Source organism: Hyposmocoma kahamanoa, unplaced genomic scaffold, assembly GCF_003589595.1.
Source record: "Hyposmocoma kahamanoa isolate Upper Pololo Valley unplaced genomic scaffold, ASM358959v1 192, whole genome shotgun sequence".
In the NCBI taxonomy this organism is placed as follows: Eukaryota; Metazoa; Arthropoda; class Insecta; order Lepidoptera; family Cosmopterigidae; genus Hyposmocoma; species Hyposmocoma kahamanoa.
The window spans coordinates 5,055,427-5,082,150 of NW_020653719.1; the positions used below are offsets into that span (position 1 = coordinate 5,055,427).

Sequence of the window (26,724 nt, forward strand, 5' to 3'; positions counted from 1 at the left end):
AAATCTTTGAAATGAAGTTGAAATTATCCATTTATCGATCTGATTCGTAAAAAGGGATGTATCCAATATCTTCGGTAACGGTATTTGAGTAAACAAATACCAAATAGACAGTATAAATGCAGTGTCCTGAATGAGTTCTGTATTATTAACCACTCTTGTCAAAGAAGGGTCTCGGGTACATATACAATCACTATGGCGATCAATTGCGAAGCGAGTACTTTAAGTGACGAGGGGCCGCTAGACAGCTGCCCACGCGCAGATTAAACCGCGCGTTGACGCAGATCTGCGTCTCCGCCACAGCGCGCGTGACAATCTCCTTAGATTAAGTCTAATAGTACAAATTATTTTTTATTGCATTAATTAACTCTTTACAACATAAATCAAATTGTCAGGATTCCAACCTTCATTATTACTCTATTTTAGTAGTTGATCTTATTTTGTTAGCTGTTCGAGTGTATAGTTATTTTTTAGTTCACGTTAAATATTACCGTATCGATTGATTTATTTAATAAACAATTTTTTGTATTATACAATATAACTATCTGATCTAAGATTATCGTAATTTGTGATATTCATGTTTAGCGCGATTTACATTTTGCTTACTTGAGTTAAGTGTACGCACTTACAATAGTTATGTACACACAAACAAACATTTGATAGTTTTTTGTAAGATCGGGATCGCTCACAACAATTTATATGCATAAAGCCAGCATTTATTTAATAAACGTGTTATTAAAACACATAAGTTTATGTCGTAAAGTTCATTTTTTCGGCAAGAATCTCTTCCACTATTTTTTGTATAACTTGTCGGTCTTCTGCTTTGATATCCTCTGGTTTCGTTTTATCATCATAAATTTTTCTATCTATAAGTCTAACTATGACTTCTTCTACAATGGCGTCTATGTTTTCGTTTGTGCGATTTATTGATTCACTTGGATTTTCGATTGGTTCTACATTTGGTACAATATCTTGAATATTGCTTAATTCTGGTTCAAGATTAAGCTCAGTTTCAGGTATATCCCCCCTACCATCCTTTTCTTCTATTTGACTCTTAACATCATCTATGACAGCTTCAGAGAGTTCTTCAGCTATATGTTTATGGCGTTTCATGATCTCTTTCAATTTTTCTTTTGCTGATGCAACTACTTCTTTTCGCGTCTCTGACTTAATTTTTTCTATAGCTTTCATTTTCCTCTCTTTCCTTAACAATTTCAGTTCATCAAATGACTTTTTGATTTTTCCTAATTTAACATTTTCATATTTCTCCTCAGGTTGCTGAGCTTCTATATCTTCATTTATAGTAGTCATACTAGGTGTCAATATAGATGGCTCTGTATTCATAATTTCTACTTCTATCTGACTAACATTGTCTTCCTCAGTTATTAATTCGGCTTTATGCGGTACATATACATCTTCTTCCAAATAACTAGCATCATTGACCTCTCTTGACATTTGTCTGGATCCACTGTCTGTCTCAAGAACACTATCGAAGCTAATGCTATGTCCATGAGGATATTCACGGAAATCTTTCCTTTCTAATATAAAAAGAGCTGGTTTAGTCTTAATCTTAACGGGCGGTATTAATTTATAATTGACAGCTACTTGTGAGAAAGATTCTATACTGTCCAAAACAACGTGTGTATGTTGATATGCTTTGAGGTTTGAGGAATACTTGCTTTTAGCTTCTATAAGCAAATGAGTAAATTCATGCAGTTGTTCAGTATTAAGGTTTTCAGTTTTGTTGTATATCCAATGACCGTTTAGTTGTGTGAAGCGCGTCACGCCAGTTTGTGCGGCTAGGTTACTGATATGCACGTGGACAAATGGCTCTCCTTTCAGTAGTTTGTGGAATCTAAAACAAATATTTAAAATCATGAGGGATCGCTTGAAAGCTCTCAGTTACTACGTGGCCCAAAAAAACATTTGTTTCGTTAAAGGTTCAAAGTGCAAAGTCCAATATACTGTACATGTACCTTTTTCAGGCGTTTAATAAATAAAAATTGATACAATATTTTTTATAATCCCTTATTTTTTATGTAGAAGCTAGCCAGATCTTTTGAGATCTCCTCAATTTACTGTGCTGACAATACGGTCATCATTTTGCGATCCAGACAAAGTAGAAGTGAGGCATTCTGCAATAAGGATTAGTAAACTAGGCCTTATTCAGCGTGGCGGCGGGCGCAGGTGCATGTAAATCAAATATACGTAGACGCTCGTTGCGTTCACAATGGCCGCGCGCGCCAGCGCCTGCATAAAGGCGGGTGTGGGCGTGGCTCCGGGGGTAGATCTATTGCCCGTACCTTTCACAGTGATTGGTCTAGTGTCTGTTTGCGATTTCGACGTGTGGATCTACCCGCTTCGGCACTGTGAAAGGGCAGATGCCAAGACCTGCGCGCCCACAACCGCCGCCGCGCCCGCACCTGCACTCTTAATGAGCCTTTATTGCTACCCAGTCAATTTGCAATTCAGACTGTCGAAAACAATCCTATCTTATAGAAACTAAATGCACGTAGTAACAAGTAAGAAAAAGTAGACTGTGGTAAAGACTAACCTCGTGATCGCTACTCCACCAGGATAGTTATTCATTGCTACTATTGTGAAAGCAACTGTCATTACAATATTGCCCAGTACTATCACTGTTGTTCCCCAAAATAGTAATTCGTAGATTGGTGCCTTCCCCCGCCTAATATATCTGTAAAAACAATGAAAAGATTCTAAAATACTATAATACAGGATGTATCACGGACATTGTGCAAGGGAATTGCAAGAATTAATTCCGCCTTCCCCTACCCATCTAAGTGGGACCAGAGGTAGGCTGAGGTTCCAACCCCATGTTGTGGATATTCCAAGGATGCATACGAAGTGTTTCGCTTCCACATTTGTATGGCGAACGGCTATGGAGTCGAATTCCCTGTTCGCAGACTTGTTCCCTGAACGGTATAACTTGAGCCTTTTTAAGGCGTGAGGGAATAGGCATAATTTAGGTGTTTTCCAATCGTCACTTTCTATCAGGTGAGATGGAAATCTAATGCGCACTTATTTTTTTATTTTTCTCTCTATACTTACACATAAGCACAAGTGGCTGCTGATGCCATATTGAGCAATGGAAAGACGTAGATAATAAATCTTAGCTCCTTATGCGGCAGCACGGAGTACAAGAGTATGTACACCAATGCTGGTGCTACCAATTGTATCAGACGTTTGTCCAGGTACACGCCTATTGGAATGAGGACTAGACTTGGACCGAGACCACGAGGTAACGCTGAGTAAAAATACCAGAGAAACGGAGATGTCTGTTGCCGAGTGAAGGACGCTAGTAATTGATAAGTAGTTTATCAATGTTCTTTTAATTCCGCAATATAAAAATGAAAAAGATAACATAACTTCTGTTCTTTAGCAAAATTTAAATCATGTCATGTAAATAGAGCTGTGAGACAAATGTGATCGGTATAGGTAATTGATAACTAGGAACAAAATATATGTATAACTATATGTATGTATATATTTGTTCTCTGAATATACTTGATAACTAGGAACAAAATATATGTATAACTATATGTATGTATATATTTGTTCTCTGAATATACTGATATGAAATTTAAAACTGTATGGATTGAAAAAAAAACTAAAAAGGATACACCCCAACTGGAGCTTTTATTCAGCACAGTGTTGTACCAGAATACCTCAGCCTCTGGCCACACAGGTCGGCCCCAGAATATCGAATCTACTAACATTGTTAGTGCGACAAATCCCAGTCCTGCAGGTATTGTAATTTTCATTAATCTGTAAAAATACAACTTTGAGTATCTTGTCAATTACAGCAATACAATTTGCGATCATAGTAATAGCCTAATTGCGAGAATGCTTACCTCTAAGTAGGAGGTTGTGGGTTCAATTCCCACCAGAGCACCTTTACATGAGCAATTAAATTTATCATATAATTATCAATTGCTTCATATACACACAAACTTGGACCCTTTTTATAGAGAAGACAGCTCAGTTGTGCCTTGTATATGGGTTTATGATATCACAATTTAAAAAATATTAAAGGAGGGGAGGATTGTACGACAACATTGTTCATAATGATTAATGAGCTAAAATTTACAGCAAGTCATTGGTGCGTAGTCCCATTAGTATAGAAACCACATTTCATGTAAGAAGGGTCGGGTGAGCCGCGGATTTTGTCATATAAATTCATTCGAACATTTACGTAGATAAACAAAGCAGCAGCACAACACAATATTTTTTTAGGAAACTGTTTTTAATGTCAAATTATTTGAGTATTAGTGTATGAGCCTGACTTGCTGCTCCTCCCTAATTCCAGATACAATGATGGGGACAGGTAAAATCCTCACGAAAATAGCGAGCCCTAATTTACATGACTAGGCTACACTTACGACATGACATCAATTTTCCTAAAGTACAGGTCGATAATAATGAAGAGTCCAAACAGCATAGCCAGCTCAGATCTGAAGATCACTATAGCCGCACCAGCTGTTAATATAAATTGCTTGTGATTGCCTGAGAGCCATCCTTCAAATGCTAATAGTACTGTAAGAGAAATTAATCTTCTTATTTTCTTAATAGCAATGCTTTCAAATAAATCTAAATAGAAGTTATACATTCAAAAAGATATAGCTGTATTTTTTTAAAGCAGAAAAGTAAACAATTTTATGGAGGTCATAGTCAACCTTGCAAAATCAAATTTTGAAATGGATGAATTATATGATAGTTTCTAATTATGTGAATGAAAGAAAGAGAAATATATTTTTTTTGTTTTCTCCAAAAATAAAACTTGAAAATTCTCTATGTAAACATAATAATTATCAATTAGATATTGGTAATTGTTTTTACACAGAGAGTTTTCCATACTTGCAATGCAATTACAAAGTATGGAACTTTCAACTGCTATTTTGTCATAATAATAACTGCTTACAATTTACACAAAATATATTTACCTTAAATTCAATAGATTAGGCAATGCCTCCCTCTGAAATTCAGGAATGATTAAAAATAAATGTTTTTGAAAAAATTTTTTGTAACGTATATGTATACAATTTGTTATAATTGACAAAACTTTCGTCTACATATACTACAGTAGTAAAAACAATTGCTAATTACACATCAAAAATATTCAAAGGGAGGTGTAAACCACTCTATGTCTATTACTCTCTTCAAGTTTAGGTAAGCATAATCTGCCTTTTGTGATCTCTGACAATTATAATTACAGCGAGAGCCAACAATTGTGCTATACCAAATTATGCAAATTGCAATGCCACAATATTTTCAGGAATATTTTGAAATGTTTGGTTCCAGTTCAAAGATTGGTGTTCCAGCCCCCGTAGCATAGCCATGCTACGCATGATAGTCGCGACGATAAGCGCGCCCTATCTAAATTAGATCTGATTGAGACAGCCAATAACGTGCGCTTATTTCAAAGGACAATGCCCACGGCCAGTACTCTTAAAAAAGGTGTTGTGTCTCAATCATTTGAAAACCAAAAATTAAACAAAAATATTTCATGTGTTTGAGCTTTTCTACTAAAAGATTCCTTTCCGGGTTATTATTTTATAAATAATAAACAATGTAACTTCCGTTTTACAATTCAAATCATTGCTGTCATTAACGCTAGTGTTGCGACAAAGTAAAGGCGTCTGAAACCGATAGATTATGTATTATCTAAAATAGTTTCTTTATTGTTTGTCTGACGTTATTAAAAGACGGATATTTGAAAACGAGTTAATAAATTATTGAGGTACCTATTCGTATAATTCGGGGTAAACATCTTGAGTAATAACCTTGAAAGCGCAGGAATACATTTTGGGTCTCTTTGGAGGTATGAGCGGCGCACGAACTACGGGAGGTATCGTATCTAGCACTTTATTGATAGACTAGTAGACCCTTGCCTCCCGTACTGCGTTATCATCACACTGAATCCCTAAGAATGTCGCACAGAATAAGAAAGTTCGTTATTTATTGTTTTTTGTTGTAATTATTAGTTGAGGTTTTGTCAATTGGTTTGTAGAAAGTGACACTACGCCACGACATACTAACGTGTTTTATGACATGATAGCGACACTTATGATGATAATGATGATTAAATACAAGTAAATGATTATTTGTCATTCACGGCTGAGTGTTTATCACTCGTTTTGTTTTTTTTTTACTTAAAATCAGCAATAAAATACAAAAATATGAGAGTTATTTTGGGTAACTCAACAATAAGCTTTATTTTTTTACGTAAGTATACATGCGCACCACTACGCCTCCCAATACTCAAGAAGTTTGCCCCGATCTATATAATCAATCATAAAAACAAGGAAATGTTATTCATTAACTTTAAGCAATTTTTATAGAAATCGATTATGTACAGATTAGGTACATCCCTTTAGCTGTCACTCAACTAACATTGATTTAAATTGTTGGACTGTTACTGTTAGTATGTTTTGGTTTTGTTGCATCGAGTTGAGCATTTGTTCCTCTGTTACTAACTACTAATCCTAAAGTACAACACCGCCGTTCGTGTGAATCTAGTGTTAAATAAGACGTTAATATTCGTGATTTTCGACATGGCTACTGCTAGAAGACAATGTTTGAATTGTTCTTTGATGTTAGCGCCATTTATGCGCAGACACATTCTGCCGGACATTCCCGATAATATCTTAGCCATTTTACGGGCTTGGATTACACCTACACCGGTAAGCATGAAAATTATATCTTACTTTAATAGAACTTAATCAAACAAGCGTTTGTAGCTCTTCTAAATCGTTTGATATTAAACCAATGACTTCTGTGTTTACACACAATTCTGTTTGTTATATCTAGTCGTAATCACATTATATGTGTGTAAAAGTCAATGTGATAATCTCTGTTGCTCGTAAATTAAAAGACTAATGATGAAAAAATAGGATTAAGTATTGATACATGTCTCACCTATATTTTAACACTAAAAATATTTATTTTCTCTTTCCAGCTTTCAAGTGAAGACATAGTGTGTGATAATTGTTACACTTTGTTACTAAGTGCAAGTGAGAGCCAAGAACCCGTAATGCCCGCACTTGGGCATACAAGTGTCTTTGTTGTTGATGTTGTCAAGTTGTGGAATTTCAATGTTGAGATCCAGAACTCATACTGTACCACTTGATAGTCCACAAAGAAATCATATATTATCATGGGTACCATCACATCAGGTAAGCTTTTAAGTTATGTAAATCCAGCAGTTTATGTTTTCATTTTTTTAGTATTATAGTGTATATTTAAAAAAAACAAACATACAGACTTGTTCATTTCAGTATTCTCTTAACTATGCTTGAGCCAACTTATGGCAAAAATGTTATAAATCACTGTTACTTAACCTTATAAAAAGTATTTATGATTAATGTAACATGCTTATGTATTTTATGTTATGTAATTATTGATTACTGTATACAGAATAGTATAATCTTTTAATGGAAGTATGAAGTACTTAAGAATGTACTTCATTGAGGCTAGTTGATGCCTGCAGGTACTATAAAAAGATCTATCTACCTTTATTATATGGGATAAGTGAAGGTTGAGTAAAATGTTTATTTTATACTTGTTTTGTTTCAGGTAAATAGATTGGTCAGAGTTTGCCGTGCATGTTGGATGGCTTCTACTAGGACTATTCAAAGGCAATAAGGCCAAATGGCACGTATCAGATAGAAGTGTCCGAAGAAATTGAAGAAGACTTGCCGTTAATATTAGGAGCCAACAAGTATTTAGTTCGTGGGAGAATAAAGTCAAGACATTATCCAGACATTATTATTAAGACATGTATCCAGCAAAATGTACTATACATACATGTTGATAAATAAGGATGAAAATGTCAGAGACACATTAGACGCCTTATCTGGTTATTATTGCTCATGTCTCGTTGGAAAGCGAACAGTCGGTTGTTGTGTGCATGTTATGTGTATTTTGTGGTACTTGAGCTGGGCCCGTTATAATGATGTAAGGGCATCAGCTCCAAGTCTTGACTATATATTTTTTGATTAAATAATAACGAAACATAAAGTGTTTTATTTGTCCTTTAAATAGTTAAATAAATAAATAAAAGATAATAGGCACAGCGTAGAGCAGTTTCAAACGCTGTTAGTAATGTGTGGAAACGTTATGGATACGCTGCGCGTACATCACGGAGCAAAAGTGGCGTAAGACAGCGCTTTAGGTACGGTCAATGACACGTCGCACTAAATAATTTTGTTCGAAAACAGCCTAAAGGGCAACGGAATAAGATACGTCAACGTGTAGCTAAATGTCATTGTTGTCATTTTATTCCATACATTACAACATCTTAAGCTACACTGCGTTTAGTGGTGACAGACGATTGAATTTTCTTGGTTTTAAGCCATTTTGGTAGTATTATCTTCTAATAATTAACTATTGTTATTATTATGGAGCCCTCCGCCTTAACAGTTACATCAAATAGTTAATGTAAACCTTAAGTACGTTGTATAAAGTCCATATTTCTGTGCTTCAACTATAACCTAAAACCAAACTTATTTTCTTCAATATCTCTTAACTCCCGAATTGAATACTGACCTAAGTTGGCACGTGTAATCCTACAAGGCTACATAATCAATTAACGGTATTTTCATCATGACACAAAAATAATAAAGTCAGTACATTTGTCCATATGTCGATGGGCATTGTCCTTTATCGCGCGCGTTGCGACTATCATGCGTAGCCGTACTACAGGGTCTGATGATTATATACTATTTTCTTTAGTTTAATTTTTAATGTGGGATTTTAAAATGCCTAAAATAAGCTTGGTGTGTTTGCTCTCAAATATATTAAATAAAATATACATTTATTTGCTCCACAAAGGCAACGGTTATACATAAAATCAGTTCTACATTGTTTGTAAGAAACAGGTACCTAAACTAAGCGTAAGCTTGTAATATAGGATGTCAGGTCTCTCACCTCGGATAACAAGACTCTAACAAAATGTTGAGAAAACGCAAAGTATAAAAAATAAGGTAACTATTTTTAAATTTATCAATTAAACTCATTAACCTACCAACAAATGGACGTTGGGTCTAATGCAAAAACCACGAAAAAATGTCCGAAGTTAACCTATACAAATGTAGTGACATGTAACGAAATATAAAAAACTAAAACATTTAATTTAAATTGTAACGTCATTGCAGTACTGTCTAATTTTGCTTGCAATAGTTTAAGGGCCCAAAAACAACAAATTCAGCTTTTACTGGAAATTTAACAAAATGCACCATATTTAGCTTCAACTGAAAATACTTGAACAAAAGATTAATGGAGTAGCCTTTATCGTAAATATTAATTAATTTTTACATAATACGTCGAATTTTGTACAAATTCACTTAAAGAAATAATAAAGAGTTGGGCAGATATCTACATACAAATATTACTACAAATGTGAAAATAAGCGCGTACTATAAGAAATGTACCAAAATTCCAAATAAGCATAAACTAAAATACCCGTAATTCCGAAAACCGATTTATAATAAAACTATTATGCTTTCAAGTAATTTTGATGCTGTTTCCAAAAAAAAGACAAAATTAGCTTTTGTTTTGTAATTTTTCTAAAAAAATACATTTGACATTATGAAAATCCAAACTAATGTTATTTTGGGCAAATGTATTTTCTGACTTCTGATAAGTAATCCCAAGCTGTAAAACGAGTTCAATAATATTTTGTTAGTTATTGCTAATGTTTAATAAAAAATCATTTTAAAAATAAGATTTAAATCTCTATAGTTTCTTTGAAGACTCTATAGTTTCTTTGTTTTAAATATTTCAATTGCTTGTAGTTCGAACAATTGAAAATGACCCAAGAAGGTTACATAAGCTTCTTGATATTGACGTAATGGGTCTCTGTCCATCTTTTGCGCATGCAATGTGTAGAAAAAAGACAGTTAGCTATTTGATTGTTTTGTGTGCATTTGTAATTTATATTTACGATTCATTATTATATTCATCTATAAAACTGTACAAAATAACACTTTTAAATGAGAACTATGATGACACAATATATTTGTTTAGTGAAAATATGATACAAAATCCTGTTGTTACACTTTACTGCAATAATTTTTACAAGTTGTTATTATATGGTACTGCATGATTGACAACCGCACTGTCAGTCGAACAAACGAAGATTGTTGCGTGATTGATGCTCTATATATGATTTTAACGCCCTATAGGTGCAGACACTTTTTAGCGCAAACCCGATGTCCATTTATTGGTAGGTCAATGATTAAACTTTAGCTATGTGTTGTATGTATATGTGTGTGTGTGTGTGTGTGCGCGCGCGTGCAAATGTATGAATGTGTGTGCGTGTGCTCGAATATGAATGAACTTGTATACATCCTAGAATATTAACTATTAACACAATAATAATATAAATATTAACTCTATAGTATGAAATTAATTAATGAAATAACTTACCTAAGGGTAAAACCATAATATTAGGTAAAGGACGGCTCATATAAAACATGAAGTGGTACTGAGTTACAGTGATGATAGTGTACCACCATGCGTAGGTATTACCAAACTGCTTCTGCAACGTGTTCCGTAATCGACACCATGCTGCAATCACTGATATGGCTAGAGTTATCCGAACTGTAATAGAATAGATAGGATGTTAGTGTACCTTCCTTTTTTTAATGGGTAACCTAAAATTTTAAAACCAAATTTTACTCTAAAAAATATTATAAATTCACATTGGACAAAGTTTCAAAAATAAAGATGAGATGAATAAATGAAGACTCAAAAAGTATATCTTAAATCATGAAACAATAAGTAACTTTCCTTTCCTCCATGTCAATATGGGTATAATAACTAATCAATGAGCTAGAGGTATAAGTAATGAATATATTTACTCACCGACATATTGCATCCAAAACTTAGTTACCCCAAACAAATGTAATATTCCTACAACAGATGCTGATAATGCAGAAATCACGAAAGGTCCAACGAATGTCCGTGGAACTACGCCAGGGAACTCATTGTGATCGTACTGGAATAAAAAAGACCATGAACACTCCGCTACCATGCTACTGAATCCAAATTTAGAATTTTCCTATACCTGTGAGAGGTTATGTCGATGGTACAATATATCGTGAGTCGCTTGTATATTAAAGCTTTCTTCTACTTTAGTGAACGGACATAGCAATATGTGTAAACTAGAAACAATATAAACTAATTGCACCATTTCGTTTCGATTTTTGACCGCAAAAATAATCAACAGAATCAACCCATATCTTAGCTGAACATACTTGTCAAATCGAGATAGATTGACATTGAAAGACAGGCTGTATGGCATTTTGCCATAGCCGTTAAAACTCTGCTTAAAAAAACATTGAAAGAGGAATGAGAATTTTTAACCAAAAGTATGGTCTAACTCTTCATATAAGTTAAATTTTTATTGAATTGATATTCAATTATTTTTTGTGAAATTACTCCACTAGTTTGTTATAATTATTAATACAAAGATCGAACACTCAGAAAAAATTCCTTCGATCCGGTCGGATTCGAACCGACGACGTCTTCTTGCATACCGTACCAGACGCTATATTAACTAAGCCACGGAACGAACCAACGGACCTCACGAATTTTTCTATGTGCTTGCGTCGTGTCTTTGTACTTGGTCTTTCAACGACTTATAAGTTTTTTTTTATTAAAAATTTTATAGAAAATAAATTATTCTTCAAATCAATCAGGATGATAATGCGTCCCATAATATCAGAGATGTTGATAGTAACGACACTCAGAGGATGGAAAAAGTTTCCATAGTCTAGTAGCTATTATTATATCGGCACACATATTAAAGCTTGATATTATTATTTTCAATAAGGCCAGAATATTGTAAACATCTTTGTTGCATAAATAAAATAAACTTGTTAAGGAGGTGGGGAGTGGGACACTGATTGTCAGGAATTCGGACATGAAAGTATCGAGGGGCAGGAGAAGAAGATATGATTTTAAATCCCCATAGACCCCGCATGAAGTTGAATGGCAAAATGCATGCAACTCAGTGTCGAGTTATGGAAAAATGTCAGTTTGGAAAAATCTTATTGAACAAAATTTATAAAATATTTTCGCCTTTTGACATTGACATGCCTGACAAAAAGTTGAAGTTACTGAACGGAAACGATTGAAGGATGGAGCCAAAAGTGTTTGTCATAGAGATGACATTAACTGCTATATTCGCATAACACGCTAAATGTTAACTGCTAAATTTTTATAGCGCGCTATTTAAAGTGCTAAATGTATAATTTTTAGCAGCTCAAGGTCGTGTGATAATGTAACGAACGGAAAGAAACGTGAAATAGTTGACGTGCGCTAACTTCTAGCGTCTATGGTCTATCTATAGAATAGTTTACAGTTTTTTATGGTTAGTTACGACCGACTTCATTTGTTTTGCAACTATTACATAATATGGTGATTACAGGTTATAGACTATAAATCAATGAGCTTCCCTTCATACTTTAACAATTTACTATTTACAATTTGCACAAAATTTTACACTGGTTATTTACAGTAAATTACACTCATAATAATTAATAATAATGTAGCAGAGATTTTCTTTGCAAGTTTGTATGTCTAAGAAGACATATTTCGTGGAGCTCTTGACGCGGTGAATTCGATAGTGCAAATGAAAAAACATCGATTTGAAAGTAGTGTTTATTGTGCGACTGTTGTTTTGTGCTTGTTCCTTTATTTCTTTCCATCCTCTAAGTTGTACCTTGACAGAGGGGACTGCCTTTCAATTAGGAATGGGCGTTACAAATCGTATATAGTTATTGAATCTATATTTATATTGTCGCAATATCGAATATCCGATATCGTGTATCTTAGAAACTATATGTCGATATTGCTCCGCATAGCGTATTTTATAGCGATGCCGAATCAAGCCGAGCGGATACTAACACGAAATCGTATATTTTCCAAACTACATACTGATATTGCTTAGTATCAAATATTCACTGAGTGGATATCAACGGGAAACTATTTTTTGAGCGTCTTCAAAACTGTATACTAATATTGGCCCGCATCGCTCTTGTAAAACTATATCCAATAATATATAGTTTCGAAATCTGATTCCGAATGTCACTAACAGTAATGCATCAACGCAGCGCGCCCGCGGGCTGTAACCATGAATATATAGTTTCAAAAAATATAGTTTCCAAATCCGATTTAAAATATCATTATATAGTTTCGATACGATATTCAGAAAAATCTATATCACTCATCCCTACTATCAACAACGCCTCCAGTCCTATAGGCTGCCTTTAGTATATCCGAACATTGTCGATACGATACCGTTTTATTAATGCTATTTCATTGCGATTAAGTAATTAATAAAAATTAACAATTTCGTATATTTTGGTAACTGTAACTATTTTTTATTTAAAATACAAAAAATTCTTTTAAATTAGTGGTATTTCAAGCGTTATAAGAGTCTACATTCTCCAAGTTAACTTGTTCCGTTTCAGAGACATTTACGCAGTAATCGATTCCATTTTGGGCAAAAATAGAACTAAACGCATTTTTGACAACAACTCAACAATGGTGGAATGGAACGGATTTTGTCCGAGACATTTTTGAGGCAGTTTTCTTTTTCTGAGACGAAAAATATTAATAATGGTCAATATTTCACTGGAAACAGTGAATGCGATAACATCGCTGTAATATTTCAATAAACTTTGACTTAAAACCATAAGAATGTGTGATGTTTGCTCGGAGTTTTCGCAGCTTTTAGTGAATTGTAAGTTACATTGTTTCGAAATTTTGGGGTCCATTTGTCTGCATGAGAGTCTTCCTGTGCACAATTAGGACTTAACACTGCAATTACATGTAATAATTGTTGTTTATAGAATTTTGTGTAATTAACTTACGAATTTTGGGTGCGATCGCAGGTGAAGCACGGCTTACAGACGATGTGTTCCAGTACCCCACTATAAGTCAATCGGAATTGGAAACAGTGCTCAACTACATCCTCTCGTGGCCACAAAGGTAATATCCTCGATGCATAGTAATTTTATTAGGTACCCATTACTATAATAATTTGTGATTGAATACTTTATTTGGTTGCAAATGTAAAGTGTGCATTTGTATGTATGTCCATGGCAATGTCATACTCTACGGATTACATTGTTTTTGTTTATAAACATCATCTTATTTAATGTTCAATCAGTTTTTTTACTTTGTAGGAAACAATTGTGTTCAATTTATTTGTAATTGGTGATTCCCTCTTATTCTTTTGTGTCTTTTGTTACTATTCAATGTTCAAAGTACTGTTTTGTTGGCAAATTTGTAACTTCAATGTTTAGACAATACTTTTTAGTTTAGAAAAGACAATAGTTTATTGAATAATACTATGGTTTATCTGTTAATACATATTTTTCTAAGACTTAAAAATATTATTTAACAATTGAAACAATCTACTCACAGGTCTACTACTTAATTAAGTCAGTTTCCGAGGTAGCTGCGCTGTGCAGGTGTGGCAGTTACCATATCAGTTATTTTGCACTGTTCATGTAATAATTGATTTCAACAAAATTTTTCTGAAGACTTTCAATAGCAAGTTGATTGAAAAAAGTGCCTACCAAATTGATAAATTATTGACTAATTTCGTAGGCACTTGCAGTTATGTGAAATGATAAAAAACACTATTTCATTGATTTTTTACAATCAACTTATTATTCAATATCATCTGAAAAATCCTTGTTGAAATTATCCCATGTGCAGAGCAACATTAACTGTTACATAAACTGTCATTCCTCTGGTACCGTGCAGCTTCCTCAGGAACTGATTCAGTTAAGCGATCAGCATGTACAAAAATTATTATTATTTTAATTATTCAAAGTTCTGAGTCTCTAACTATTATTTTATCACATATACATCATTATTAGTAGTTTCAAGATATAGTCATACTACATAGCTTATTTTCAATATTAGCAATGTATTATAAAATTTATAATTTATTTTAGGCAATGTATGTGTTGTTACCGAGATGCAAAGAACTTCGAAAGGTTCTACTTGGTGGTGCAAAGTATCCTTTGCTTATCAGTTTGTCAACTAAAGCAACTTAAAGATGACCTCATAGACGCTGCTAAGTTGCACTCTGAGATTACGCAGGAGAAACCATTAACACCTGAGTCCTGTCCAACTGAAGATGAAGAAAAAAGTGAACAAAAAGAACTCACGGAACCTGAAGTTTTTGAGTCCAAACTGTCAGAACCAACAAAAGATGAATCGCCAAGCAAAGATAAACCTTCATCATCAAAAGAAGATGTGGAAGTATGGTCCATGCAGCAGAAAGAAAAACTAATGCACATAGTTTCCAAAATATTCCTCCTAAACTTTCCTCTTTACATGGCTTGCAAACACTCTTCATTGAGTCGATTAGATGATCTCTCAGCCCAAGAAATATCAAACCTTAGCTCCTATTGCGACTTACATGATACAGAGATACCTGCATACTTGCTTCGAAATGTTAGTTTGTTCTGCAAACTTGGTGGAGTCTGTGCTATGACATCTGTCTTTGAGAATGCTATACCAGGCACTCTTCCATTATCAATGGCCCATGCAATAGTGGCAGCTGTAGGAAATCTTAAGCTCTGGTTGAACTTTAGAGCCGTGGCACAACTGTTCATGCCTTTACGAAGCAAAATTTTAAAGTACATGTGCAGCTTGGAAGATAAAGACTTGAGAGTACCAGCTGTTAAAAGTATGGCAGGTAAGAAAGTTTGAGTAATTTATGAAATTAGTAAATGTGCATAGTTTTGTGTATATTGTATCTTGAAGACTTTTACACATTTCTCAGCTGTGTTATTCACACTTATTTTGTTGTTTTACACAAAGTGCTGTAAACATTGTTAGGAATAACTTATTAATTTTTAAATTGTTTAACTGAAAAACTTCTCTTTCGAACAGATTTCATGTGGGGTGCAGCTAAAGAGCCTCTAGACGCGCCATTAGCGTTCGACGGCGATGGTCTTGCACTGGCGTTTAAATATTTCAACAGTAGCACCCTGACCATGCGGCTGGCTGGTGTAGCGCAAATTAATGCTCTTATATCCACTCACAATGAACTGTGTGCTGGGGAGCCAGCAGGTGATGCGGAATTAGCAGGACAGCAGTTGGCCACATGGCTGACAAACAACAACATCATTGAACATCTTTTTGGACCTAATTTGCATGTAGAGGTAGGAGGCACTGCTATTTTATGTTTTACCAACATAGATTATTGTCCCCATAATTGTTAATTGCATAATATAATCAACCACAATATACTTTTGGTTCCATAATAGAACACATGAAAAAACTGAAAAGCAGGCAGTCCATAGTGCACCCAATGCATATTCTTTTCAATTTGCTAAGGCAATGTTTCATTTATTCTATTATCATAACTGCGATACTCTATGGTATTGGTATTATTGGTATTTGGTGCAATGGGCTAGTTTCCGCAACTCGACGTCGAGGCGCCTATTTTGCGTGTGGTGGGTGCAGGGTCTTACTCGTGCCACCCAAGCTCCTCCGGGAATCTCAGCAGCCTCTTCGGTTTTCTGAAGACTTCGAGGAGCGACCTCGGCAATCCAAGGTACTTTGCCCTGTAGTTGGCCACACCGGAGCACTCTAGTAGGATGTGTGCGACTGTTTCCTCCCCCTCCATGCACGCTCTGCATAGAGGGCTGGCCGTGATACCTAAATTGAAAAGGTGTTTATTGTATGGACCATGACTCGTTAGAGCAGCAGATAGAGTGCGCAGCTCTTGTTTTTCAAGTTTGATTAATTTACGAGATAGACTGGCGTTGAGCGTTGGGAGTGCTTCCCTAGCCTGTCTACAAACCGTAAGGGTTGTCCATGTTATTATGAGAAGATTTTGTACCTTTGAGTATAGTTGTTCTTGACCATTGGTAGGGGAGGGACACTATGGGTTCCAGCCCTACAGCATCCGTCTCCGACCCTTTTCTAGCTAGTTCGTCTGCTGCGTCGTTGCCACGTGAGCCGCTGTGTCCTTTAATCCACTGTAGAATTACGTGGTTGTGTGTACATACCTCCATGAGTGCTTGATGGCATTCATATATAAGCCCTGAGTTAATGTCATAGCTGCTCAGTGCTTGTAGTACTGACATGCTGTCGGAGAGTATTCGAATGGAGTGATTCTTTACTCTTCTCGCTATTATTGCTTCTGCTGCCAACTTGATACCCATACATTCAGCCTGGAATACTGTGTTGTGGTCACCAAGCGGTGTTGATATTCTGATATTGAGGTCTTCTGAGAATACCCCAGTACCTGTTCCTGAGTTTGTTTTTGATCCGTCAGTGAATACGCGGGCTTCTCTGAGGTTTAGTCCTTAGTTGGGATCTTCAAACAATTGTATCCTGTGATACTCTATTAAATTTTCTACTATCTACTCGCGAATGGCAAATGTCCACATAAAAGATCCGCTAAAAGTGTGACACTGAATACACGACACGTGTGTCATAATAACCTCGTAAAAAATATATGAACAGTTAGATCTCATGATCGATGAAATCAAGACCTGCATAACACATTTGAAAATTGTCAGACATTGTATACATACATTAAACAATATAAGAAATAAAATTTGTCTTCCAGGTGATAAAACAATCGCATATGATACTAAAGTTCCTCGCAATGGAAGGCCGCGTAAATCCGGAACACATCGAGCTAGTATGGGCGGCAGCGCAGCTTAAGCACTGCGGTCGACAAGTGTATGATTTGTTACCGGGATTTATTCGAGCACTCTCGCCCAAACCATGTGCCCATCTCTATAGCCTTTTATGCGCATTGCCACCAAAGGAGCATACTGAACAGGTGACCAAATACAATATAATGTTTAGTGCACATTTCACTATATTACACTATTTCTCAGGAAAAACATATAGGATTTGTTTACATAATAATATGGTCTCTGTGTTCTAGATTTTAGCAGTAAAATTGATGCTTCTAATTTAATTTATAATTTGATCAGACAATATACCGATGCTGAGCTTCTATTTCAGAGTCTGTTCTTAGCGTCAGCTTTAATGCGAGCTATGTGGTCGCGCGGTGGGCTAGGTGGGCTGCCGAGTGCATTAGGTGGTGCAGGTGCGGTGGGAGGAGCAGGTGCAGGCACGCCGCCATTGGCCGACGAGGCGCCGCTACGTCAGCCGCCGCCCACCTGCAAGCCTATACATAACTCCTCATCTGAAGCTAGCGTTTCCATGGACCAGACTAACTCTGATGACGATCCTGTAAGTATGCACTCATATACATTATTTTTTTATAACACTTAGACGCCTATTTTGTCATATTCAATATAATTTGAAGATTTTATAAGGAAATCTTTGCAGTGACTTATTGCCCTACATAACGCATGAATTTTGTCTGTCAGATGTTGGTTTTTATTGGTTATTGGACACATTTATGACTTTTATTGTTACAGTGCGAGGAACTAAGCACATCCGGCGAAGAAGCTGGCCCCACACCCAGGAAACAAAGTAAACATCAACGTGAACTTACCGGTAATATTATTTCAATATATACGCCATTATCAGTTGATCTCTGACAATGACTAATCAATTTGGGTTATATGCAAATAATACAATAAACGCAAATAGTCATCAAGGTGTTTCAAATTTTCAAAAAGAAAGGTCAAATACTCATAAAATCAGAACTTAATGTAATTAAGGAAATCTATTTATTAACTCTATGGTTCATTTTAATTCTTTTTTAACAACCTTAAGAACCAAAAATCATCAGATTTATACAAAAAAATAAATGAAGTATTTGTATGATGTATTTTGCGTACGACAATGTGTTTATGAAAATCCATCGATGAGAAGATAATTTGGAAATAACGCAATAAAAACTTTTTTCTGGTGTATGATCCGCGTAACGGAAGTTCAACGGTAAGTGGCTATAAGTGGGTATTTGCGATACTAAAAAAGTAACCGTACCATCGCAATGCGTTTGCCGGCTGTGGGTCAGAAGATTATGTTTCCTTTGCGTGGAATCGCTGTGGTTTAACCCTTCCATTTGAAATACTGCAATTCAGGCATAGTAAAGCCCTACCACCAAATATTGTTTATTGTCTTGTTAACTAATTATAGTATATGTAGTTTTATAGACCTAATTTATTGCTACCGCTTTCACAATCTTTAAACGAGACAGCGATATTGTCAGATGTTTGAAATGTATTAATATGAATTATAACCAAATCTTAATGAGATCTGTCAGAGATCATCATTTAGTGGCCTTGGTGCAATATCAGTGTTCACATTATTGCCTGTTTATTTATTAGCGGAGCAAGAGTGGCTGCGCGAAGGCGAAGAACTGACGAAAAAGGAGTGCACTACGCTGAAAGCTTGCCAAAAGTAAGTTTCTGAACTCTATGGAATTTCGTAAACGAAACACGTTCACTCTTTCTGCATTTACTAATGTTTTGCTGTATCCTGTACATTGACTGATGCGGTTGAAACAAATTTACAACTCTTTACAGTGAACGTGGAAATGTTAATTAAAAACTGAATTGTTCGCTGTTTGCTTATCTTTAATTAGTACCAATTGAAGAAAGAGAGAGAGAGAGTACTTTGATATAATATATCTATGATATACGAGGTCTGTCCCAAAAGTATCCGACCTTCGTCCGTTATTCCGCGCTGGGTCTTTTAATCATAATCCGACACGTGACATCCTTCAAAGTAATCTCCGTTTGACTGAACAACACGCTCCCACCGGAAACATACATTTGGAACAGACCTCGTAATAGCAGACACCCGAATTTGCCACACGGGGTCGTAATAACGTCTATGAATATTTTTCATGCGGATTTACGCATCGGAATACATTTGGTTGTCAAACCTACTTGATAGGAAAGGGAACTTCTGAATAATATATTTTTATGTTAGACGCAGCAAGCGTGCCGGCAGCAGCGGCAGCGCAAGCAGTGGCGCCGAAGAGCTGCTGCGCCCGCGTAAAAAGAAGCTGTACAAGAAGCGGCACAAGCCTGGCAAGACAAGACATTTCCGTGAGTGCATGGTCCATCATCTTGTGCTCTTGTTTGTTCGTTAAAACAAAATGTGTGCCTAAACGTGTTCCACCTGTATTCAATGTTTTTGATATTAGTCACCTCGCCATTTTGCACCAACATTACATTCGAAGTACAATGCTTGTGCCTTATAATACAGTCATGTTCTCATGATGGGAACATTTCTATTTTAACGTTATTTAATACTAGCTGGTGCCCGCGACTTCGTCTGCATAGAATAAGTTATCATTTAGCCTACTACATAGGGCGCACTATACGTTTCCGGAACTGGCCACTTACATAAACAATATTTAAAAAGTAATTATAACATTTGAAAACGGAACTCTTTGGCTATAGAATACAGTTTGTTTCATTTGACTGTCACTTGTTTTTACATTGTGGCGTCATTTTAGAAATTGGTTGTCTACATCACCATGGATGTAACTCGTGAAAATTTTCGTAGTTATGATTTCCTACGACTTTAAGTGCAATTGAATAGCTACGCGGAGCTTCGCTCGGCTTCAAACTGCTTTTGGCGATGAAGCACCGTGCAAGACGAGTATTTATAGGTTTGCAGAATTCAAACGCGGTCGTGTGAATCTCAGTGACGAATTTCGTGATGGTCGCCCGTCCACTGTTGTGACCAACAAAAACATCGATACTGTGCACCGTATGATCAAAACAGGCAGGCATGTGACATACCATGATATTCGGACATCTTTAGGTATAGGTATGAGTCAAATACAATGAGTACTACACAAATATTTCGGTGTGAAAAAGCTGTGCTCTCGGTGGATCCCACACAATTTAAATGAGGCTCAAAAAACGGATCGCGTCACTTAGTGCAATGCCATGCTTACCAGACTCAACGAAGGGATATTAACAGGTAACGAAACATGAATTTATAGCTACGATTACAAAACAAAAAAGCAATCGAGCGTTTGGGTCTTTCGAGTTGAGCCGAAACTAACCAAAGTGGCGCGCGTGCAAAGTGCCTCTAAGCGGATGACTACTTCTTTTTTTAATAAAACTGAATACGTGGTTACTGCTGTTTTGGAGAATCGTTGTACCGTGAATAGTGATTGGTACACGACCATTTGTTTGCCGGAATTTATTGACAAACTCCGTAAAAATAACCGTAAACGCCGTATCATCTTGCACCACGATAATCTGTCTGGCCGTGTGAGAACTAGTCACACGGCCAGACAGACAAATGAATTTTTGAAAGTGAACAACGTTGAACGGAAATTTATAGTGCGCCTCATGTACGTGGAGCGCACAATAAGTTTCCAGAATAAATAAGAAAAAAGTACTAATAATAATAATAATTTATTTCATAAATAACAAATCCATAGAATTACAATAATGTTAAATTAGAATTAAATATTATATATAGGTACTTAATTATGAATAATTGAAATCCAATGTCGCAGTATGGATGAGTCGCAACTGCGAGCTATAGTAGATATAATGCTATTAGTACTATCTAGCACTTTCTGTCTAAGAGTCGTATTCTAGAACTCTACTCAATGCTCAAGTCAGGATTTGAGTATGGTTTAAAGCATTCGAAATCATACTCAAGTCCCTGCCATTAGGGTCGTATTTCCAGTGCTTGTGTTTCAATTGCAATCCTGACTTGAGCATTGAGTAGAGTTCTAGAATACGACCCTAAGAGAAGAAAACCTCTTTCTAAGCACAGTAGCAAACCCGTCCGTACGTGCTAACAAAAACATGTCAGATTCACTTCAGTATCTTGGCAATTTAAACATAGTTCTAAATAAATCGTTATATAGAACGCGGATCGCATTGTACGCTTGTTCGGTACAGTTAACCCCCAAATTACACGTATATAGTGTCTGACAGTACGACTTAAAGAGCGTTACTTTAACTTGATCTGAACAGAGTGCAAATCTCCTAGCCAACATATTGTCACGCATTGCCAATGCCTTTCTCGCTCAATATCATTATCACTAAGATTTTCAGTAACTATATGACCAAGATAACGGAATTTATCCACCCTAACCAACATCACAAACACAAATCAGGTACAAAATCTGGTCCTTTTTGTATTTGAAGTCCATAAAATTTGTTTTCTTAATATTATAAACCAAGCCATGTAACTTGGTATATTCTTCACAGATGAAAATTAGTTTCCTCAACCCTTTAATTGAAGGGCTGAGCAGCACCATATCATCTGCATAACTTAGATTATTAACATTTCTTCCTCCAATATCACACCCAATATGACTGCTGCTCAGCTCTTCAATGAGTCCGTTAATATAGAGATTAAATAAGCTGGGAGAGCTTAAGCCACCCTGTCCAACTCCACAACTTAGTACATAATTATCATAAATCATCTGAATATTCATTTGACCATTTTACACAGTTACTTTGATTATTATACCAATATTTGAACAAATTAATGTACTCCCTAGACATCCCCAATCCCTCTAATTTCTTCCACAACCGATTGTAATTAACCAGGTCAAAGGCCCTGGAAAGATCTAAAAAGCATGCGTATACATTTGTTTTCCGTGCAGTGTAGTAAGACACTGCGTGTTTTAAACTCAAAATTGCCAACTCCGTTGATAAACGTGGCTGAAAACCAAACTGGCCTTCGTCCAGACTTAAACACATTTGCAGACGCTTGTTCAGAATACCACCCAAAACCTTTGCTACAGCAGTTAATGATAAGGGTCTGTAATTTCTAGTCGAAGATATGTCACCAGTCCTATTTTTTACAATTGGTACAACCACTGTACGAATCATTTCCGGTAGCACATATCCATAACCAATACACAAGTTAAATAAAATGTGCAAAACTCTTGGCAAATGCTTTCCCCCAAATATCAAATGTCCCACACTTAGGCTATCATGGCCAGGTGACTTGCCTCTATTCATATTTTTTTAAAACAAATTTGATATCTTTCAAATTTTATAACTATCACCTGCCCACATTCATTTTCAGTACAAGAATGAATCGGTGCTAAAGGTAAAGATGGTGGGTCCACACGGAAATGATCTTTAAATAAATTTGCAATATCCTTACAATAATTTACGAACCCATTAACAGTAGCAGGAAAACTAGTTTTATAACTTAAATTGTGAGTTTGTTGCCGAAATTTACAAAAATTTTTTTCAGATCTATGTTTTGTTTATATCCATTTCTATTCTGTCTTCATTATGCTGACACCATTTTAAATTACTTTTAAAAATGTTACGTGATTCGACCATTTCCTCGTCAGAAATGAATTTATTGTTTCTCAAAATATACTCCGTTAACGTTAATGCACTTTTTCATGCGAATGAACCAATTTTGAAAACATTTATGCCACTCCTCCGTGACAATCTCTGAAACATATTTTTTCATACACATCAACAGCCTCTTCAGGTGATGAAAATCGTTGACCGCGTAACTGGTTCTTAATTTTTGGAAACAAATAAAAGTCACAAGGTGCCAGGTCGGAACTGTTCGTGTGATGGCTCATAAGGTCAACGTTGTTCACCTTCAAAAATTCATTTGTCTGTCTGGCCGTGTGAGAACTGGCATTGTCGTGGTGCAAGATGATACGGCGTTTACAGTTAATTTTTTTTTATATTTTTGTTTATGGAGTTTGTCTGTAATTTCCAGCTAACAAATGGTCGTATACAATAACTACTCACGGTACCACGATTCTCCAAAGCAACAGTAGCCACGTGTCCAGATTTATTAAAAAAAGAAGCAATCATCCGCTTAGAGGCACTTTGCACGCGCGCCACTTTAGTTGGTTTTGGCTCATCTCGAAAGACCCATACGCTCGATTGCTGCTTTGTTTTGGGAAAGTAACTATAAATCCGTGTTTCGTCACCTGTTACTATGTCCCACACCAAATTTGACGCCCCTTCGTTGAATCTGGTAGGCATGGCATTGCACTAAGTGACGCGATCCGTTTTTTGAGCCTCAGTCAAATTGTGTGGAAAAATCCCATCCCATGGCTGTTTCACATCAAAATGTTTGTGTAGTATTGATTGTATTTGTCTCATGCCTATGCCTAAAGATGCTCGAATCTCATGGTATGTCCTGTCTGTTTTGATCATACAGCGCACAGCGTTGATGTACATATTTGTTGTTCACAGTAGTGACCACCACGAAATTCGTCACTGAGATTCATACGACCGTGTTGGAATTCTGCAAACCAGCTATAAATAGTCGTCTTGCATGGTGCTTCATAGCCAAAAGCAGTTTAAAACGGACGAAGCTCGGCTTAGCTGTTATATTACACTTGAAGTCGTAGAAAATCATACTTCGAAAATTTTCACGAGTTAAATCCATGGTGATGTAAACAACCAATTTCTAAAATGACGCCACAATGTAAAAATAAGTGACAGTCAGATGAAACAAACTGTATCCACAGCCAAAGAGTTCCATCTTCAAATTACTTATAATTACTTTTTAAATTTTGTTTATGTAAGTGGCCAGTTCCAGAAACTTATAGTGCGCCCTGTGTATACAACTTACTTGACAAATCATTTGATCTCCATACAAACTTTCATTATTTATTTCACCCCCTTTAAGATTTATTTTTGAAACGTAGCGTATGTCCTTCTCCTAGATCCCATTTATCTCTATGCCAAAATTCATCAAATCGGGTACAGCGCTTTAGGTGTGAAAATGTAACAGACAAGAGTTGCTTTCTTATTAAAAATTTTAATTTGGATTTTTGTCAACAGCTACGCAGCTAAAAACAACTGATCTCGCCGAGTCGGTATCGGAAGTAGAAGAAGAATCGTCTGGTAGTGACACCGCTCACTGCCAACTTCTTTGCGACAATGTCGACGCACGGTGAGTACTACAATGCACTACAGAATGTCTCATTTGCTTAGCTCTGGTCACGATCGAGTCTCAGTCTGTGGATTTGGGTAAAATAGAAGAATAGAAAAATCTTTATTTTGAAAGCAAAGCATTGTACGTATATAACATCGAGTATATAACCAGAAATAGAGACGAAATGTCATTTAATTTGTTTGGAAACTATTTTGCCAAATGACAACTGGTGGCAACTGCGCTGTGATAGGCCAGCCCGAATTCGAAATATACTTTAGAGATGGGCAAGCAAATATTATATTATCGAAATCGATAGTGTATATCGACGCCTTACGTTCTCAAACACGTATCTTATTCAGGAGTATATAGAATATACGAGTTATTATTCAGGAGATGGCAAAAATTTCTATTTATTTTAAATTTCTTATCAAGGATGTCAATTTGGATGTATTATATAGGTAAAATAAAAATAAAAATAGGTAAAAGCCAGTGTATAAATATGAAGGAAATGTTCTTTGTATAAAAACAGTCTTCTGTGAAATGCCGAGAGCAAGTGACGCTGTAATTGCTTGGACACCAGTTTTCCCATTTCGTGGATGCAATCTATTTTTTCTTAAGGCCTGGATCCTTAGGAAATCTTCAAAAACAATACAAAAATAGTAAGTTTTTTTCGGTACCCACGTATTTTAAACAAAACAACTGACAGTACACAACTCTAACTGTCTATGGGTCTCCCCAAAACCCATAAACAGTCTGGACTCCTCGGAGACTTGGCACAATCACTACACTTGCTTGGTGGATAGGTGATCGCAGTATGTTAGTTGAGAAGACATCCATGGAAAGATATGAGGTGGTTTTATACTACGGTGGTCTTTCTTGTGCATAATCTGACATACTTATGAAATGGATACATTATTCTCATGGCTCAATACTTAACTACGACGACGTTAGATGTAGATTTTTTACTTTACCGATTGTTTAAATAAATCATTATACAGTAATAATAATTATACTTGCAAATATCGATACATAATACGATTTTTTCAGTGCAACACTAGTAAGACGTGCCCAATGAATAGAACGAGATGACGTAATGGGAGTTGCATTAGGTGGAAGCAAGACGCATAAATGATTTGACAATTGATGGGTGTTGACAATAGTTTCACTGTAAATCGACCAGTTTAACTTGAACTATGCTATAATGGACGCAAATTGAAAAATTACATAGTTAATATTTAATTACCGATGAAATGTGATTCCGTTTGTTTTGTAATTACATGTTTTGCTGTTTTTCCCACACCACCGAATAGAACAGTACGGCATTGTTAGAGATATTATCTTTAATACAATAAATACAGAATATTTTTTGGAATATACGGAGACGTACACACAGGTCAGTTGCTGGCCTGTCTATATTTTAGTGCAAACGAAAGTTGATATTTTATAAGAGATGTATCGCTAATGAGTTACCAGGAATATACGACCCTTACTTCGTCTCTATTTCTGGTTATATATTCGATGGTATATAACATAATTGGAGAAGACAATACGATGCAAATGCGACTTTTTAAATAGAAAAATCATTGAAGGTCAAGGTTAAGTTAATAAATGTTAAGTAAAAGTAATTTGTGTGAATTGGACATATATGTGTAGGCGATTAATGGAACTGCGGCTAATGGAGAGTTACAAACGTCGTGGCGGCGAAGAAGAGGAAGGAAGCGCGTCCTCCGCCATTTCAGCGCACTCTCACCGACATTTGCCTGATTTAGACGAGGACGACTCCGCCTGTGAGGAGGAACTTGCGCGATTAGCTGCACAGGTAAAACAATTAAAAGTATTCATATTTATGAGATTATGGCGAAGCGACAGTTTGACCAGAAT

General features: G+C 35.9%; 2 protein-coding genes and 1 long non-coding RNA gene across 3 annotated transcripts in view; 2 read left to right on the forward strand and 1 right to left on the reverse strand.

Moving 5' to 3' along the window:
• Positions 1-472: 472 nt before the first annotated feature.
• LOC113226624 (dol-P-Man:Man(7)GlcNAc(2)-PP-Dol alpha-1,6-mannosyltransferase) lies at positions 473-11,209 on the reverse strand. Its single transcript, XM_026459330.1, has 8 exons — positions 11,084-11,209; positions 10,882-11,014; positions 10,444-10,617; positions 4,398-4,551; positions 3,639-3,783; positions 3,067-3,293; positions 2,552-2,692; positions 473-1,852 (listed from the first exon to the last, which is right to left on the reverse strand). Exons 1-8 carry the CDS (start codon positions 11,207-11,209, stop codon positions 748-750), a joined length of 2,205 nt encoding a protein of 734 aa, XP_026315115.1. The 3' UTR covers positions 473-747.
• Positions 6,270-8,058, forward strand: LOC113226625. The gene is made up of 3 exons (XR_003310126.1): positions 6,270-6,698; positions 6,974-7,190; positions 7,591-8,058. It is a non-coding gene; the product is annotated as an uncharacterized LOC113226625 (long non-coding RNA).
• A 2,513-nt stretch (positions 11,210-13,722) lies between the features above and the next one.
• The window catches only part of LOC113226664 (ubiquitin carboxyl-terminal hydrolase puf), a 64,243-nt gene continuing 51,241 nt past the window's right edge, over positions 13,723-26,724 (forward strand). The window contains exons 1-11 of the mRNA XM_026459385.1: positions 13,723-13,765; positions 13,917-14,013; positions 14,991-15,739; positions 15,937-16,208; positions 17,627-17,845; positions 18,034-18,264; positions 18,456-18,534; positions 19,314-19,386; positions 19,921-20,039; positions 24,750-24,861; positions 26,497-26,662. Of these exons, the coding sequence (XP_026315170.1) occupies positions 13,723-13,765; positions 13,917-14,013; positions 14,991-15,739; positions 15,937-16,208; positions 17,627-17,845; positions 18,034-18,264; positions 18,456-18,534; positions 19,314-19,386; positions 19,921-20,039; positions 24,750-24,861; positions 26,497-26,662 (2,160 nt within the window). The remainder of the gene's footprint in view (positions 13,766-13,916; positions 14,014-14,990; positions 15,740-15,936; positions 16,209-17,626; positions 17,846-18,033; positions 18,265-18,455; positions 18,535-19,313; positions 19,387-19,920; positions 20,040-24,749; positions 24,862-26,496; positions 26,663-26,724) is intronic.